At 48.8% G+C, this 15,953-nt stretch overlaps 8 protein-coding genes across 8 annotated transcripts; 4 read left to right on the plus strand and 4 right to left on the minus strand.

Annotated features, from left to right (window-relative positions):
* Nucleotides 1-1,420: 1,420 nt before the first annotated feature.
* Nucleotides 1,421-2,264, minus strand: N7509_009204 (toxin biosynthesis protein; the record flags this gene model as incomplete). Its single annotated transcript, XM_056633841.1, has 4 exons — nucleotides 1,421-1,645; nucleotides 1,732-1,811; nucleotides 1,865-2,003; nucleotides 2,076-2,264. 4 exons carry the CDS (start codon nucleotides 2,262-2,264, stop codon nucleotides 1,421-1,423), a joined length of 633 nt encoding a protein of 210 aa, XP_056484461.1.
* A 298-nt stretch (nucleotides 2,265-2,562) lies between these two features.
* N7509_009205 (uncharacterized protein) lies at nucleotides 2,563-2,820 on the minus strand (the record flags this gene model as incomplete). The annotated part of the gene is made up of 1 exon (XM_056633842.1): nucleotides 2,563-2,820. The coding sequence occupies one exon, from the start codon at nucleotides 2,818-2,820 to the stop codon at nucleotides 2,563-2,565; it is 258 nt and encodes an 85-aa protein (XP_056484462.1).
* A 1,755-nt stretch (nucleotides 2,821-4,575) lies between these two features.
* N7509_009206 (uncharacterized protein) lies at nucleotides 4,576-6,082 on the plus strand (the record flags this gene model as incomplete). The annotated part of the gene is made up of 4 exons (XM_056633843.1): nucleotides 4,576-4,620; nucleotides 5,247-5,361; nucleotides 5,566-5,735; nucleotides 5,786-6,082. 4 exons carry the CDS (start codon nucleotides 4,576-4,578, stop codon nucleotides 6,080-6,082), a joined length of 627 nt encoding a protein of 208 aa, XP_056484463.1.
* Nucleotides 6,083-6,668: 586 nt separating this feature from the next.
* Nucleotides 6,669-8,491, plus strand: N7509_009207 (sugar porter family MFS transporter; the record flags this gene model as incomplete). The annotated part of the gene is made up of 6 exons (XM_056633844.1): nucleotides 6,669-6,846; nucleotides 6,915-7,194; nucleotides 7,266-7,586; nucleotides 7,665-8,024; nucleotides 8,085-8,245; nucleotides 8,310-8,491. 6 exons carry the CDS (start codon nucleotides 6,669-6,671, stop codon nucleotides 8,489-8,491), a joined length of 1,482 nt encoding a protein of 493 aa, XP_056484464.1.
* An 898-nt stretch (nucleotides 8,492-9,389) lies between these two features.
* Nucleotides 9,390-9,857, plus strand: N7509_009208 (putative RING finger domain protein; the record flags this gene model as incomplete). Its single annotated transcript, XM_056633845.1, has 2 exons — nucleotides 9,390-9,604; nucleotides 9,674-9,857. 2 exons carry the CDS (start codon nucleotides 9,390-9,392, stop codon nucleotides 9,855-9,857), a joined length of 399 nt encoding a protein of 132 aa, XP_056484465.1.
* A 210-nt stretch (nucleotides 9,858-10,067) lies between these two features.
* Nucleotides 10,068-12,347, minus strand: N7509_009209 (putative C6 transcription factor; the record flags this gene model as incomplete). Its single annotated transcript, XM_056633846.1, has 5 exons — nucleotides 10,068-10,427; nucleotides 10,496-10,778; nucleotides 10,837-11,257; nucleotides 11,317-12,038; nucleotides 12,097-12,347. The coding sequence occupies 5 exons, from the start codon at nucleotides 12,345-12,347 to the stop codon at nucleotides 10,068-10,070; spliced, it is 2,037 nt and encodes a 678-aa protein (XP_056484466.1).
* An 805-nt stretch (nucleotides 12,348-13,152) lies between these two features.
* Nucleotides 13,153-13,332, minus strand: N7509_009210 (uncharacterized protein; the record flags this gene model as incomplete). Its single annotated transcript, XM_056633847.1, has 1 exon — nucleotides 13,153-13,332. One exon carries the CDS (start codon nucleotides 13,330-13,332, stop codon nucleotides 13,153-13,155), a length of 180 nt encoding a protein of 59 aa, XP_056484467.1.
* A 647-nt stretch (nucleotides 13,333-13,979) lies between these two features.
* N7509_009211 (uncharacterized protein) lies at nucleotides 13,980-15,533 on the plus strand (the record flags this gene model as incomplete). The annotated part of the gene is made up of 3 exons (XM_056633848.1): nucleotides 13,980-14,036; nucleotides 14,119-14,937; nucleotides 14,961-15,533. 3 exons carry the CDS (start codon nucleotides 13,980-13,982, stop codon nucleotides 15,531-15,533), a joined length of 1,449 nt encoding a protein of 482 aa, XP_056484468.1.
* Between the last annotated feature and the right edge of the window lie 420 nt (nucleotides 15,534-15,953).

Here is a 15,953-nt window from a genome sequence, read left to right on the forward strand (position 1 = left end):
AAGGGAAAAGAGAGGGAAAGGGGAGAATCCAACAAAAAACACACGCAACCGGACCAGAGAAAAAAAAAAGGAAAAGTGAAATCGTCAAGAAGACGGGGCTGGTGCAGAGTAGAGTATGCAAATGCAAATGCAAATGCGAATGCGCGTCGCGATGCGGACGCGGAGGGTAGCAGGAACGTGGCCGGCGCTAGCGAGCCCGTCCCCGAGGTACCTTCTACTTACATGTACTTACAACATAGTCCTATGCTCTTCTGGCGAATTTAGTCGAGGATTCTGTTCTCAACTAACCACCCTTGCTCCCCAAGTGACTGCTAAATATACACTATTTGCCCAAGTCGTGTTCTCGACCAGCTCAAATCCCTCTCGGACAATATGGACGCGCCGTGGAGTCGGAGGTAATTCGGGAGAGGTCCCCACTACAACCTGGACCCTCGCGTGTCCCACGTCACCCTGCTGGAATGCGCGCGATTCTAGGAGTCCCCAAGTCCCTCGTCGGGGGTTTTTACGCCTGCCTTTGGTATCCAGCATTTTGCATGTCATCATTGACACCCATTTTCCATTGGTCTGAAGAGCTCCAAACGCGGTGTGACACGAACTCACGTGATCATCAAAATCCACGTGATGCAGGCCTGTGGCAGAGTTACAGCAAGGCCAACGCGGAATTTACATGATCAGGCCGCGTGTAGATATGTAGAGACGCGTTGAGATGAATTATTTTTGGTCTAGTCAGAATTCTCAGACCCCAAATTTCGTTTATATTCCATGTTGCACTTGATATATCCTGCCAGTGCTCATGTGGGTCCGTTCAGATGAATCTATATCGAAAAGGAACTTGAAAAACATAATCTTGTAAATAAAACCACTGCCGAGGTAGCTACCTATATCTTCGACTGCCTGTTCAGAACAGCGATGCTTTCGACTACCTCTTTCCATTCCGGCTGGAAGCTAGATTTCTCTTTCCCAGACAACCCCTTCCAGCCATCAGCAACTCGAGTCTCATCCTCTTGCCAACGTTGGAGCTCTTGACTAAGCCAAGACCCCAGTATATGCGCCGTATCTATCGCCTTTTCTTGTGGTAGAAAGTGACCTGCTTTCTGGATTACCGAATACTGCACACGTCCAGATTTCAATTCGCCACTGCCGCCAAACCCAGTTCCTGTGAGTTTTGCGGCTGCCAAGTGCACTATCTGAGGCACTGACATAGATCACGGAAGGTCTGATATGTGGGATCAACTTGAATGCCAGGATCGACTCTGGTCGGTATGATATTTGAGTTGGCGATAACGCGCCCAAAACGTCGGGAAACAGGAGGGGGTCGTGCGGGGGCCCGATTTCGCTAGAGTCGAGGTTTGAGTAATTTCAATGTTACTGGACGTGTGCCGTTGGCTGGTTTTTCGGGATATATGCACGTGGGTAAGTCTCAATATCCAAATTTCTTCCACAGCTCGAATACGCGAGGATCCCATGTCTTGAAAGCCTTTCCAGCTTTTTCGATAGCAGCCTCTCGAGATGACCATGCGTCGCGTTTCTTATTCGACATATACACAAGCATTGGACCGCCCCCAGCTGGGGGTTCGTCAGTCATATGTGGCTCGATCAGTGCTAGGGGTGTGAAAAATCGTGGACGAAAAGCGACGCAAATAGTCTATGGAAATGGGTGTCAGTCTTGATAGATACGATCAACGATATAGAAGACACTTACAGCTGTGTGGCCCCTAGACTATGACCTACACCCACAATAGGCCGTGGCATCTGGTCGCGAAAGTGCTTGACCATGTGAATCACATCGCGGCTATTGTCATACCAGGATGCTTTGATATATCAGCGAGGCCGAAAATTACAGATCAAGTCATCTCCTACTTACGATCATTTCCTAGATCTTGCTCATTGAGAATACCACTGGCACCCTGATTGGCAGCACCTGCTATCCAGATTGAACGGATCCGAGCCCCATGTTTGTTGGAGCTAGTTAATAAATCCTCCCAGAGGGGCTCATACAGCTCCTAAACCAGTAAATTAGTCAATTTACCCTATCCTTCAAGTCTGTTTTCCGTACTGAAAGAACTAGAAATTACCTTGTGAAATCCATATCTATGAGTAGCTATGATTGTGACATCCCCTGGCTTGGGGTTCGGATTGTCCAGCGGCATATATTGCTTGATGCAAAGCTTTAAAGGTGCATCGGGGGTAGCCGTAGCTCGAGGATACTCTCGAATGTGTTGTCCATCGATAACATGCTCAGTGATATTGAACAAAGCACTCATTTTGGAAGATGTTTAGGGAAGAAATTGTGAATTTACCACTAGGCAATGCAAGGGGGATTATTTTGACGGGAAACCGGTAAGTGACCTAAGAATCTGCGAGCCCGTAGAATTGTCTCGCTCTATCTGCTTCATACATTAAGAAAAGGCTATCAAAAAGCTAGATATAGCAGTGTGGACCGAAAACCCCCGATTTGACCTGAGATACTTGGCCTGAGAAGCAAAAATGGGGATCGCCGTGACGGAACTCTATATTGGTAACCGGTCCAGTAGTCGCAATTCACAATAACAAAAATATTTGTCAAAATTTCTTCCAGAGCCAGGTTCGCCTTTGTTTCCTCTCCCCATCATCCTTCGCAATCTCCTTGTATGGCGGTGGACAGGGATCGGAAATTATATTCGTAGCACTGTCTTGGATTTCTTCCTTAGCCATGGCCTTCGCACCATCATTTGCACCTGCGTCGTGGGTAGTAGATAGCGCTTTATCCGCAGAATCACTATTGGATTCTGGATTCAAACGTGGTCGTGATTTAGGCTCGGAGAAATAGCCATCTGCCATTCGAAGCAGAAGGACTGGATTATCGCTCTCAAGTTCAGCCTTGTACTGCTGCTCAAAGCTATCGCCATCGTAATTTTTAAAACTGAGTCCTTTTCTCTCTATGCAGCAACGACAGGCCCATGTACAGTGTCCACTTATATCTCTTCTGGGTAAATGACCTGTGCGCTTTTCACAACAGCCACAATTCTGGCCACAACAACCACCATTTAGACAACATTGATCAGTAAGGGTATTTCGGAGATACCATCCAGAATCCTTTAATACAAATTTACGCATCTTATCCAGTGTTGCAGCAGGTAGAGCGTAATCTTTAAAATATTGGTTTCTCTCACACCGAATGTATTCGGTATAAATTCCATCACGTATTCCTTTATTATCGCAGTCTCCTTTATTACTATCTTTGAGTTGAATGATAACTCTAAATTGATATTCGGCAAGCAGAAAGTCGCTGATTAGTTTAGAAGGACATTCGCACGGATATCCCTCAACTTCAAAGCGGAACCGACGAAGGAATTCACCAGTGGTGCTAGAGCCCATTGGGCGAAAAAGTCCACTAGGGGATTCAATCCACGTCTCGCGTAGATCCATTATCTTAAAAGTAGATATAGAATAGAGTTGGTCGAGGCATGGAGAATAGCAGGAATTCAGCTCTGGAGGGGTGAGGAGGAGTGTTGCAGGCATCTTGTCAAAAGCGAGGTAATTATTTTCATAAGAGGACACTCCAAAGACGTATTCGAAACCCCCGACGCCAAATAGGTACAGAATGGAAAGGTATGCGTAATATTGACGTTGGTGCGGGCTGTTAAAACTATACGATGATCTCCCTTAGAAGACTAGTAGGTTCGAGAGCGGGAAGGAACCACAGATCAGAACAGCAGTATCCAACTCTTCAGAATCTTTATATCTAGCTTCGATTATATAGCATAGTTCTGGAATGTAGCAGTTTGATAAAATTTGGAGACATGTTAAAGAGCCCTAGAGGCCTGAGACATCACTACTTAGTCAGGCTTCACCATACATGTAAGAGCTCGAGCCTTCCATAGCTTCACCAATACACCGATTCCCCCAAAACCCCACGCCTTTCTAGTCATCAAGATAAAGCACTTTAAAGAAACATATACCTAGATAGCATATTATGGATATCAGTCCATTCTTTAGGTACCTTTTGGTAGCGTTGTTGGTCGCGGAGACCTCAGATATAGATTAGTCAGTCCACTTCGCTACTCAAAGGCATATGTAGTAGTTCTTCGATAGCCTTAGCTAAGTCTTCCATCAACGGTACGTAGTATAATCTAGCATTGCAACTTTCCTCATCATTTATTAGCAAGCTTGTGTGCCTAGGTGCTATAAGTTCAGGCATGCTATACGTTACTTCCTATATAGTGCGGATAGCCTCTACTATGGCTGGGTACTTTTCAAGAGTATACTATTCAGCAAAACTCCACACAATTCAGTGTGAATTAGCACAAGCTGGATTGATCTGACCTAGGGCAGCATACTAGTAGGTTGATTACCAATCACAATGACCTTTTTGGGTATCCCCGATTGGGAAGGCACCGGATATAGGGCACGTAGGGAAGGAGCGACCACGATAGACCAAACGGGCCTTGGATCCCGTGACTGTAGGACGACGTGAGGGCGGTTAGAATCATCGATTCTCTCATTTGATGATAGTCGACCAATTGCTGCAATTCTATCTGATCGCTTACAATCCAATCAATTGACACTCATCTAATCTGAGGGAGATTGGCCAAGATGGCCAAAGTTAAAGTTGTTCTCCCGCTCGTTTTCTTCCTCCTCGTAAGTCAATTGCACCTAATTTCTAAACAGACACACATGTACGCGGTGAGGAGACTCAATTCGACACCGACCTAGAGGCCAATTGCTTTCGTTACGCGTTTTTCACGCTTGCAAATTCCCCTGCAAAGAGGGCGAGACGAATTTTGGAATATTGCATTTTCCAACGCCGCTTCGGACAAGATCTATTCCGCTATGCAGACCGAATGCTTCTCTAAGCTCCTCTGCCTTGGGAAAGCCATTGCGAATTCATTTCATCATTTCGGACTTTCATGTACCACGAAAAAGAGATCCCTGACGCGCATCTGTCATATTCGCCGGAGCTACAATGCCTTCCTTCGGGACCGCACGCTCTCAAGCTACACTCCATGTCTGGGCTCGGTAACAATGTTCCGGGTGCATTGAGGTGTTCAGAATCGCCAGAATAACATCGGAGCTCGTACGCAGAGATGCTCGCATGGCTGCAATCCTAGGCCCGGCGAATAATGATGCGATTATTCTGTCAAGTTAGAGTCCTCAACTACGAAAAGAGTCAAAACACCGCGTACATATGTGGCTCTGAAAGCAATTCGCTTTCACAATGATTGCAAGAAATTGAACGTTTGCTAATGATCGCTCTGCAACTTTAGCTCTTTATCTTTGAGGCAGGCGCTGTTCCTCTCCCCCCTCTTGGGCCCGATGGTCGCTACTCGCAGACCCCCGAGGAACTTCTCGCCTTTGCCCTCTCCTTCTATACCGAAATCAGTCAGTAGTCATCCCCAATCTGTAGATTATCCCTGGTAAATCTTGAGCTAGATGGATAGATATTACATTTTGTATCATCTGCATCGATGATTCTTGTCTGATGTAGACTCGATGAGGTGGAGCTTGAAGCAGCCTGTAAATATTTATTCACCAGTGGATAGAGATACCATAGTGATTAAATAGGCGCTGACGATATAGTAATAGAGCAATCAGACGATAAGGAGTCGACCGAGCTCAAAAAGCTCTTGAACCAGCTCGACATATCCAACAAGATCCTGCAGTGGGTGCAGGGCCTGAAACTCCTTGCCCCAGGGGCCGTAGTTTTCGTCGTCTGGGCCTTCAAGTCCTCGCCCGGACTTTGGGCCACAAGGGCCGTAAACCCCTGGACCTGGATGAAGAAATGGGAAGAGGCTAAAAGGCCAAGAAAGAAGCCAAGGGCTTCACGGACATAGAGCTCGGTGTTTTGGGGCGCGGAATGGCCAACAGCAAGCTGTTTAAGTTGACGGAGAGGATGGATCGCATGGATGAGCAGATGATCTCCGACAAGGAGGATGCCGCCAAGAAGATGAAGAGCATCATAGCCCGCGTGGACGAGCTGGATAGAGGCCGCGCCGGGTCTTTTGACAGCCATGTCCGTAACCGAGGAGGGATTCACCAGCGCAGTCCATCTCCGCGAAAGGTCGCAGGTGAGCACGCTCCTGAGGTGGCCAAGGACCTGTAGATATACTTTTATTTTTATCTTCAACCCTATGAACTTTATAATATCAAAGCAGTATTATAGGTTCTCTTGCCTACAATTATCTGCTGATTGGCGTCTCTGTATTTCAAGCCACAGGATGTCGAAATAAATCTTCCGGGAAATGACGGCACAAAAAGAGACTGGAGAGCAGGTTCTGTCGGGCCCCTAAGCGAGCAGCACTCTATTCTAGACACGGGCAAACGAATGCGGGGGATGCCGTCGGCACACCGGGGAACCCATCGGGCTACAGCGGGCCGTGATAGGCTGGACACTCGGCTCGTGGAGATAAATCGAAGCTTGGAAAGACACCACGCCACTGTCACCCCCGGATTTTCCCCTCGCTTCTTTTTCCACCCCCTGTCATTATTCAGAGACTTGCGCCCGTTGCCCCGCTTTTTGGGACTCAATGCACCTCGCACAATAAAAGGGGGCCTACAGGACGAGGTCACCATTCTATATACCATGTAGAGCCCGTCTGGGTTGAGTTTAACGACGCTTTGCCCCTCTTCTAAGGTGATGAACCACATAATACTATTGTGGGTATACGATATTTATCCCTTAACCCACCATGGGTCGACCTTTTACTATCTTCGTGGCCTGCCTAGCTGCCACCGGCTCGTTCCTGTTCGGCTATGACAGTGGGGTCATGACAGATGTGATCGAGTCGCCGAATTTCCTGGCGTACTTCCAGACCACGCAGACATCTGCGATTATCGGAGCAATCAATAGTACTTTCTCAGGTGGAGGTAGGGAATTGACACAGAAGACAAGCACTCTAAGAGGAGAAGTAGTATTCGCTGACCGTCCTCAACAGCTGTCATCGGGTCCTTGCAGGGCGGCCTCACCATGGACCGCTTTGGCCGCAAAATTACCATCCAGATGGGAGCCTGCATTTGCCTCGTTGGTGCGATCCTGCAGGCAGCTGCACAGAACCTCTCAATGATCCTGGTCGGCCGAATCCTGGCCGGGTGGGCCGTCGGGCTCATGTCCATGTCCGTACCAGTCTATCAAGCCGAGCTTGCGCATCCAAAATCTCGAGGTATGATAGTTGGACTAGCACAACAAATGATTGGGATTGGATTTATCGTTAGCACGTATGCATTCCCGGTCGCTACCCGGCATTTAAAATGATTGACAACAGTCACTAATTCGGTGTGAACCATAGGTGGATTGGGTACGGGTCCCTGCATGCCCCCGCAACCAGCCAGTTCCAATGGAGGTTTCCTCTCGCCTTTCAGGTCGTACCAGCTCTTGTTTTGGTCATCGGTATGATATTCCTTCCCGAGTCGCCACGATATCTCATCGAGAAAGAGCGTTATGACGAGGGCATGCGCGTGCTCCGAAAATTACACTTCGATGGGACAAATGAAGATTGGATCGAGGCCGAATTTAGTGAAATTCGTCGCACCATCGAGGCCGAGAAGAGTATTGCAGTGCATGGGTGGAGCGCCTTGTTTACGGTTCCGCAATGGCGTACTCGCATGCTGTATGTGCAGCCCCTTCATTGTCCCACAATGCCCCATATCAACCGTGAACATTGGGGTTAACTGACAATTTTTCTGAGACATGGTCTCGCAGTCCAGATATTTACCCAAATGACAGGAATCAATGTGATCGGGTACTATCAAACAATCATGTACAGAGCTCTGGGCTTCACCGGGAATCGGAACACGCTGGTGGCAGGCTTATACAACTGCGTGGGCCCAATTGCCAACCTCGTATTCGTGGTATTTCTTCTCGATCGAGTTGGTCGCCGGCGACCGATGCTTTTCGGCAGCGTGGCTATCTCTCTCGCGCTGATCTGCGAGGCGGCGCTCAACTCTCAAAATGCAGATGGTCAACGCATTGGGTACAGCATCGGCGGTGTTTTCTTCTTGTTTGCCGTATCGGTAATATTTTCAATGTCCTTTGGGCCTTGTAGCTGGTAAGTTTCGGAACCCTCGATGCATCTTCATGTGTAACTGAAAGACTGATCATTGAACAGGGTCTATATGGCCGAGGTCATGCCTATGCAAATCCGTGGAAAGGGTAATGCATTTGCTGTCGCCTTCGGAAACTGGGCAGTCAGCACACTCTGGAATCAAGTGTCGCCCATCGCTTTGGGCAAGATCCAGTGGAAATTTTATTTTATTTTTGTGGCGTGGAGTGAGTTGTCGATTCGGTGCCCCGAAAGTTGTTTCCCAAAGCTGACCTAGTTGATCTTACGTAGACCTGTGTGTGTCCTTTCCCGTGATATATTTCTTCTTCCCAGAAACCAAGCAAAAGACGTTGGAGGAAATCGACCTGTTGTTTGGGCAGCGCATGTTAGAGGCAACGCCCGATGGGGCGGTGCACACGGAGAAGGAAGAGGGGGTCTCGGCGACGAATGTAGAGAACATGGCGATCCACTAGACAAGTTAGCTGGTAGCTGTTAGCTGTCAGCTGAATAGAACTAAACTTGAACCAAGGTAAATCCATTAAAGTAAAGTTAAGTGGAGAGAGGAGAAAGCGGGGGTGGGGTAGTCTGCGGGCCTTTCCTTTCTATGGGAAATCCACACTTCCTATACTGCGTATACTGGGCTCGAATCGAAACACCTCGAGGAGTCGTACAGACTACTCGTATGAATCAAACTGTCAACCTCCCCTCCACATGACCCAGCTGTGGTTCCACAGGAAAATTTAAAGAGGGAAGAAAGACGCAAAAAATGGACAATTCAGCCGATCAGCATTCCCAGCCGCTCACACCTTGGCCCGCCCATCCCTTTGGGCGCCACACACCGCGATTGGCTCTAGGATCCCCTCACAAAAGGCCATGATCGCATCGCACAGTCGCTGCTTCAGTGGATCTTCTGCCCCCGCTTTGGTCGATCATCTTTCCCCTGCGGGCAGGAGGAGCTCTTTTATCTGAGGGCTGCGCAGGGTTTCCCAAGTTTTCTTGTCTGATCCCCTGAGCCGCACGGGGTGCTCGCTTTTCTTGTTCAGGTGTGTCTCGTTTGCCCCTTCGCATTCAGTTGGGATGCTGGATTTTCGTCGTGGGAAAAGCAACTAGGGTGGCATGGTTCACTAACTGACTGTCGCGCGACAGGACATATCCACCCCGGCAAGAAAGATGGGAGACGACCATAGCCTCAAGACGAGCCATATGGCCATCGTGCTGGGGATTGGTCTCGGTGTGGTGATGCTTATTGTACTCAGTCTGCTGTGAGTATTACATGTCCTTTGGAAGGCGATGGCAAATCGAGCGGGAATCTTCAGATCTTTGTCACCCCACTGTGGAGCCATTGTCTCGCCGATTATGATTCCCCAGATCATGTCGCAAGAGCCCCCTATTAATGTCAGCGCGTCTAGTCTCACCATCGTCGTCAATCGCCGTGATCGCCAGTCATTAATGCGCCAGAGGAAGAATCCGGACGAAAGATTGCGCCATTTGGATGCCGTCTCGCCCACCCGCACACTGGAGCAGTGGTGGACCAATACAAAGGGGAAAATGGGGCTTTCCGAGGCCGTTGACGGGCAATTTGTTTGGTAGGATCGAATATTTTTCTTCTTATTCTAATTTTATGAACACGCAGTAGTGCTAACGCTGGCCCCCAGTGCCGTCTGTCTGGAACAGGTGGACCGCTCCGAGGAAATCAGAGAGTTGAAGTGCCTGCACGTCTTCCACCGAGAGTGTTTGGAAAAATGGTACCTGGGCGATCATTACAACTGTCCTTTATGCCATCGACCCTATTTTGTGGCGGACAATCCCCCAAGAAACGACTATGTGTGGATGGTATGACATGATGAACGATCTAATGATCCCGGCGTTGGTATTTAGCTTCTGAAGGGTGGCAGGTGGGCCGAAATCATGGGATGCGGCCTCATTTATTTTCCATATTTGCCTGGCGCGAACTTTATTCCCCCAATTATTATGATTATATGATTGAAGATGATTACGCGTACAATTATGGTGTAAATAATTCATCGACAAACTGACCATCTGGATATTTCATGGCGCGAGTCCATCTGCCGCTGGAAACAACTCCGTGCTGAAATCCCAGTTGTTGTAATTTGACCAGTCAAGAAAGCTGGACAGACCGGAAGTGACATCGTGCACCGTTTCTGCCGGGACGGGCTGCGGATCGAGCAATTGGTCGAGGATGCGTGAGAGCTTCTTCTCGGCTTCTTTGCATGTATGATAATTCCCATGGCCAGGGCGTGATACCCAAGATAGGACAGATATAAAGACACTTAAGTTCCGAATGAGCTCGGATCGAGGAAGCTCGATATTGTGCGGGCCAGGCTTGTGAGACTGATGCAATAATTCCAGTAGAAGAACGCTGGCCGTGGGGAGACCATAGGTGAGGGCCTAACAATCGGCTGTTAAAACCGAACTGACATCTCGTTCAAAATGACGTGTAGTGAGGAAAAACTTACTATCCAAGAGTAATGTCTGTCGAGATCCACCATAGGGCTGCGGACTGAGGTAAGATTGATGACAATGGCCAATGTTTGGCGGGAAATATCACAGAGTGCCTCCTGTCCAGTATTCGTGTGCTTTATCAAGGTCCTCTGGAGCAGAAAGCATGTATAGAGGTAGTTGAGGTACATGTAGACGATGGTCAGAAAGCCGTCATGAAAATCATCGTTATTCCGGCGATCATAACAAATTTGATCTGGAGTAGACTCCCAAACAGCGCATATCTTCTCTTTTATTTCTCTGTTGAGTCACATGAGATATCAATTCAAGCGAGTCCAATACAAGGTAATGAACTTACTGTGTTTTCTGTACCAGATCCTGCGGTTGGTGAGTTCCGAGGGCCAGCTCGAGAGTTTGCTCTCTGCAAATTGCCATCCTGAACCGTAGTCTTGAAGGAGTCATGCGGTAACGTCCCCCATGGGTATTCCATCCATTACTGTCAAGCTCTGAAATTGCTTTGTTCAGAGCGTCACCTCCTTCGATGAGAACCTCGTCGCTCAAATCTAGAGGGGGTTCCATGGTACAATATCGATAATTCATTAAAGGTGGTCGACCAACAAAGCATGCTTGCATCTTGTCCATATAGAAGACACTGATTAAACACCCCTTTCGCCACTGGCGCAGGAAAAATGGACGGTTGTCGTCCTCTCCATCTGTATGAAGACCGGCAGCATAAACCGTGGCTATTAGGTCGCCTAGACGACGCCACGCTTGATAGCCTGGATTTTTTATGTTAGTTATAGCAAAATATCAAGACATCGGGGATCAAAGGACAGACTCGAATCTCCGTATTGTTGGGTTTGTAGCATAACGTCGTTAAACTGCAGATAGGCTAACATTTCATTGGCCGAGGAAGCTTGATCACAAAAGTTGATGCAAATAGTGGTAGCCACGACGACTTGCTCCAGAAGACGGTCTTTTGCCCGAGGATCGTCTGATCCTTGGGAGAAGTCAGGGTCATTGTCTGGGGTTATCACCAATTGCTGGCCAAATATTGAAAAAAGATTGCCGATAGGCTCCCATCGAAGATTTTCCCCAGTGAATGAGTCACAGTATTCGTGTACTGTCATGGATTGATGGGTAGCCATTGGTCGTGAAGTATTCCGAAATATTTGGGTGGCGAGCTTTTGCAATTGGGGTATCAAATTATTGCCATCAAAATCGCTAAAGATTCTGTCGATCGACATTAGTGTGGCCTGTAGAACAGCCTCTGGGGCAATCGCATTCCATGTTCGAGAATAAAATCGATCCAATAATTTTTGGCGATTCTTGAAGCTGTAGAGGAATAGTAGAACCTCCGCTCCGGACTGGACGCGGTCGGGCTCCACCGTTAAAACGGGACAGGAATCAAGGTTCTCCTCGGGGTCGAACGGAATCTCATTTCGATGCTCGGTAAGGACTGCAGTGAAGCTTGTAGAGCCCAAATAGCCCGGAAGAGCAGAATGAGGCTCCTGGGGCGCAAAGATGCGTCCGCCACCTAATGAGCCGGGACTCGAAGCACTGAGTTGTGGTCGTTAGGCTATGGAGCGATACTTGGGCGAATAGATAGCATTCTTACTTAGATGTTGGCTGACTTGTCAATCGACTAGAGGAGACAGGTGGTGGATTGGCCTGTTCCGACGACGTCCGCCTGGTCATTGGGGCAGGATGATAGAAGCATTGGCTGTCGATGCGCTTCCCCGCACATCTGCGGCAAACGGGCCTCTCATGGCCACAACGCTGCTTCGACCGTCTGCAGGGCTCACAGGATTGAGGTGCCCCATTCCGGCGGGTCGCTGGGAGATATGAGCGCCGATCATCGTTCCTCATCTCACCGGCAAGTTTTCAAGGCTGAAGAGAGTTGGCCCGTTGGGTACGTACTGAGCTGTGCAGCGACTGGGGCAGAAAACGGGCAGCGCAACCCAAAGAGGTTAGCGTCGCGTTTATAGTAGGCGACGGCGATTAAAGAGCCTCGTATAGATCGATAGGGCACGCTAGTTGGATATTTCACGAAATCAATGATCATCACGATATTCACAGTGGCCCGAGGAATGGTCTGACAGCTGATGCCGAGCAGCTGGTGGGTCCTACCAATGGTGTCTTTGGTCCTGAACTGGACCTTTCAGACCCTCGGCTAATTGCCCCGGACTGTCAATTTTTTGCCATTCGAGAACGTAAGGGGCGATCTCTCGTAGAAGGTAGCAATGATCAGTTTTATTCTCCGGTGTACTTCCTAATGGCTAATAACGAATTAGACACACGTCAATCAATCGAAGCGTTCGCTCGTCTTACATCCTATGGTAGTATGTATGCCACATCGGCCCAGACTGTAAGGGTTGGTTCGTCGACATCCTGATTTAACTACGAGTAGATATTTTTCACAGCTATAGCTACTTCTCTAGAGAATAGTTAATAATTGGCCGTAGTGCGTTCCCATATACTCTATCTCTCTCTATACATTCTTTCTCAATCTCACGGAAAGACGCATAGGGCAACCCGATGTTTTAATTTCCTTTTCCTTTTTTCTCTCTTTTCTTTTTGTCAAGCCAGCCAGCCTCGTGAGCAACATGCCACACCTTACATGATATTTGCATGCCCTCGTTTCTGTAAAGGATTCGTAGTCAGAACCAACCACTCACGAGGCGTCTCTACCCAGTCCCGGCACGGCGTTGGTTCGGGGCACGGCCGAGCGAAAACCTTGGGCGAGGCGTCCTCGCCTCAAGCTTATTTGACTGCCATCCCATCCTACATTCCCACTTGTCCACTCACCCACCGCCATATGGCCATTCTTAGGCTGACGGGCACCAGTCTGCATGATGTTGGTCTCCAATGGCAAGAAATGAACGCCCACTGACTTCATGTCTTATCCACCAACAGCACTTCCCGTCCTTTAAGCCAAGCCACCAACAGAGCAAGCGCCTCCAAGAACCACCGTTTAAACTCGGGAGCAGCTTGGCGTCACTTATCGGCGTATCCATTGGCTCGCTTCGGCGGGTCGTCAGTTCTCAGGGTCCAAACCCAATGCCCAGAGAGCGTTCTTGACTTATTTTCATCCCGTTATTCTATTAATATGCGTGGCTTTGGGAAACTTCTCGGTTCCCACGTCCATCTGCACGGGCCAAAGAAACCAGTCCGCCAGAGTTGTCCGGGACAAACAACCGTTAGATCGCTATAGCCCCATTTGAGTGATTCGATTCCGGACCAATCTTTGGTGCTGTGAAGGCCATTTGCTGGCTATTTCAGCCGTTAAGGAGCTGTCTTTCCTGGTACTTACCTCCGAATTCTTACGTCGCATTCTTGCCATTAGCGACGTGAAGATATCTACCCTCCTCGCACGATGATCTTCAGTCACGGCTGAAGAAACTGAGATTAAGACACGAACTGAGAGGGTAGTACTACTGAGCTGTGCAGCAACTTCCATCTAGGAATGTTAAGCACAACGTCCTAACGGCTTTCCTGAAGATGGTTGGCGTCCCCAAGAGTAAAGGATGCCAGACCTGCATCCAGCGACGAGTGAAGGTAAGTCTTGAGCCCTTATCTGCTCGCCATTACTATGACCGTCCACTTGTCAGCAATCCTCCCAACATGCTCATCATACCAGTGTGACTTAGCCCGCCCAGAATGCACCCAATGCCAAAGATATGGCGCGGACTGCCCAGGATACGCAAAGTCTCACAAATTTATGGACGAAGGAGAAAAGCTCCATCAAAGATTCGGCAAGAAACGAAATAACCCCACCACCTTGCCTCCCGCATCGATTGACGAGCGCATCGTACCATCCCTCGCAGCCCGCTCAACAGACAAGCAACAGCCCGTCATATTCGGCTCCTTCGTTCTCTCCGCTTTCACACGCTGGTTTGGACTTAATAAATACCGAGTTCACGTTCCATGGACTCAATACATTGCCCAGAATATAGGCCAGAGCCCCGCATTCGATGCGGCTGTCTACTGTGTCAATTCAATGCACATGGGCCATGTACATAAGAATACACGGCTTCAAAGCTCTAGTCGTGAGGTATACAGCAAGGCGCTGCGGCTATTTGGAGATCGAATCTGCGACCCCGATTCGATGAAAACCTCCGAGAGCGTGAGCATCACCATCGCACTCAGTCTTTTCGAAGCATACTCCCGTACAAATTCCGACTCTTGGGCCCGCCATGCCGCCGGTACAGCCCTGCTCATGGCGCATCGCGGTCCTGCTGCCCATCTCACCGGGTTCGATCGTTGCCTGTACCTATCCTTCCGTAGCTTCCTCGTTGCCGAAGCCTTTGTCAATGGACGACGATGTATCTTCGAGAGACCAGAGTGGCAGGCGCATATTGACCAAGTGAGATGGGAGGACATGGCTTCTCCACGAGTTGATGAAGCTATTGCATTATTTATCGACCTACAAGACCGTATCTTTATGGAAGTCTCCAAGGTGCCCGGTCTTCTCTATACCAGGCGCGCAGACTGCATACTATGCCAGATCCGCAGAAAGCAGCTCGCCGACTAGCAGCCCAAGTACAGTGCAGTGACCAGACACTGCATGCACTTTCTGCACAGCTGCGTCTGGCTGCGACGGTGGAAACTTATCAATGCCTTGACAACGCAACCGCTGACGGCGGTGACAAAGGTCCTTTCATCGGCCCCATCCCATCCACATTCCCGCAGGAGTTTGCCAATAGTGTCCTACGTGGCACCGATAATTGTTTCTATATACTTCGTCTCTTGCTCGATTTTCTCCAACGTTATGAAGTGCAGAACTCTACACCTAGTTCAGAGTGTCAAACAGAGACCCAAATATCAGACCCTTTGCCGTTTCGCTTCGTCTCGAAATTGGCGTATGGGAATGGGGACTCAGGGTCGTCGGGTCATAGGCAAAATCTGCCCCCTCCAGAAAAATGGCTCGATTTGGTGGCTGCGTCGATGGGACTGGAAGCATTTGAGGTGGTCACATGTGCAATTGAGACACCTGGCTCGACTGACAGTTTAGAGGAGACGGGGACGTGGAGTGGGACTGTGATGTTACGATGATACGACACTGGGCAATACCAACTGGAACCTATAACATAGAGTGAACGATAGAGAGGATGAGAGAGGACTTCTGCTGCAGTATTTTCCTCTCAAATTAACGAGACTCATGATCTATGTTGTGAAATGACACTATTACGAATGAAGTTGAGCGAATTCGTGAGATCAAATTGTCGTATCGCCGTAGAACTGACAAAAAGCAATTCGTAACAGAACACCACACCATGGGCGCGAAAACAGTGAAACGATTGAAAAGAAACAAGTCGATCAGAATCTACAGCGAAGCAGACCCTGCTCCGGATCATGACAATCCTCCCAGTAATCCAGCCATTCACGGATCAATATCAGTGCGACCAAAAACGCCGTGCGAAACATGCCCAGGACCCATTCCACGCAATAAAAACCCGAAGATGAAAATTGAAA

Source organism: Penicillium cosmopolitanum (assembly GCF_028827165.1).
Source record: "Penicillium cosmopolitanum strain IBT 29677 chromosome Unknown utg000009l:1.0-9042332.0:1.0-9050551.0, whole genome shotgun sequence".
Classification (NCBI taxonomy): Eukaryota; Fungi; Ascomycota; class Eurotiomycetes; order Eurotiales; family Aspergillaceae; genus Penicillium; species Penicillium cosmopolitanum.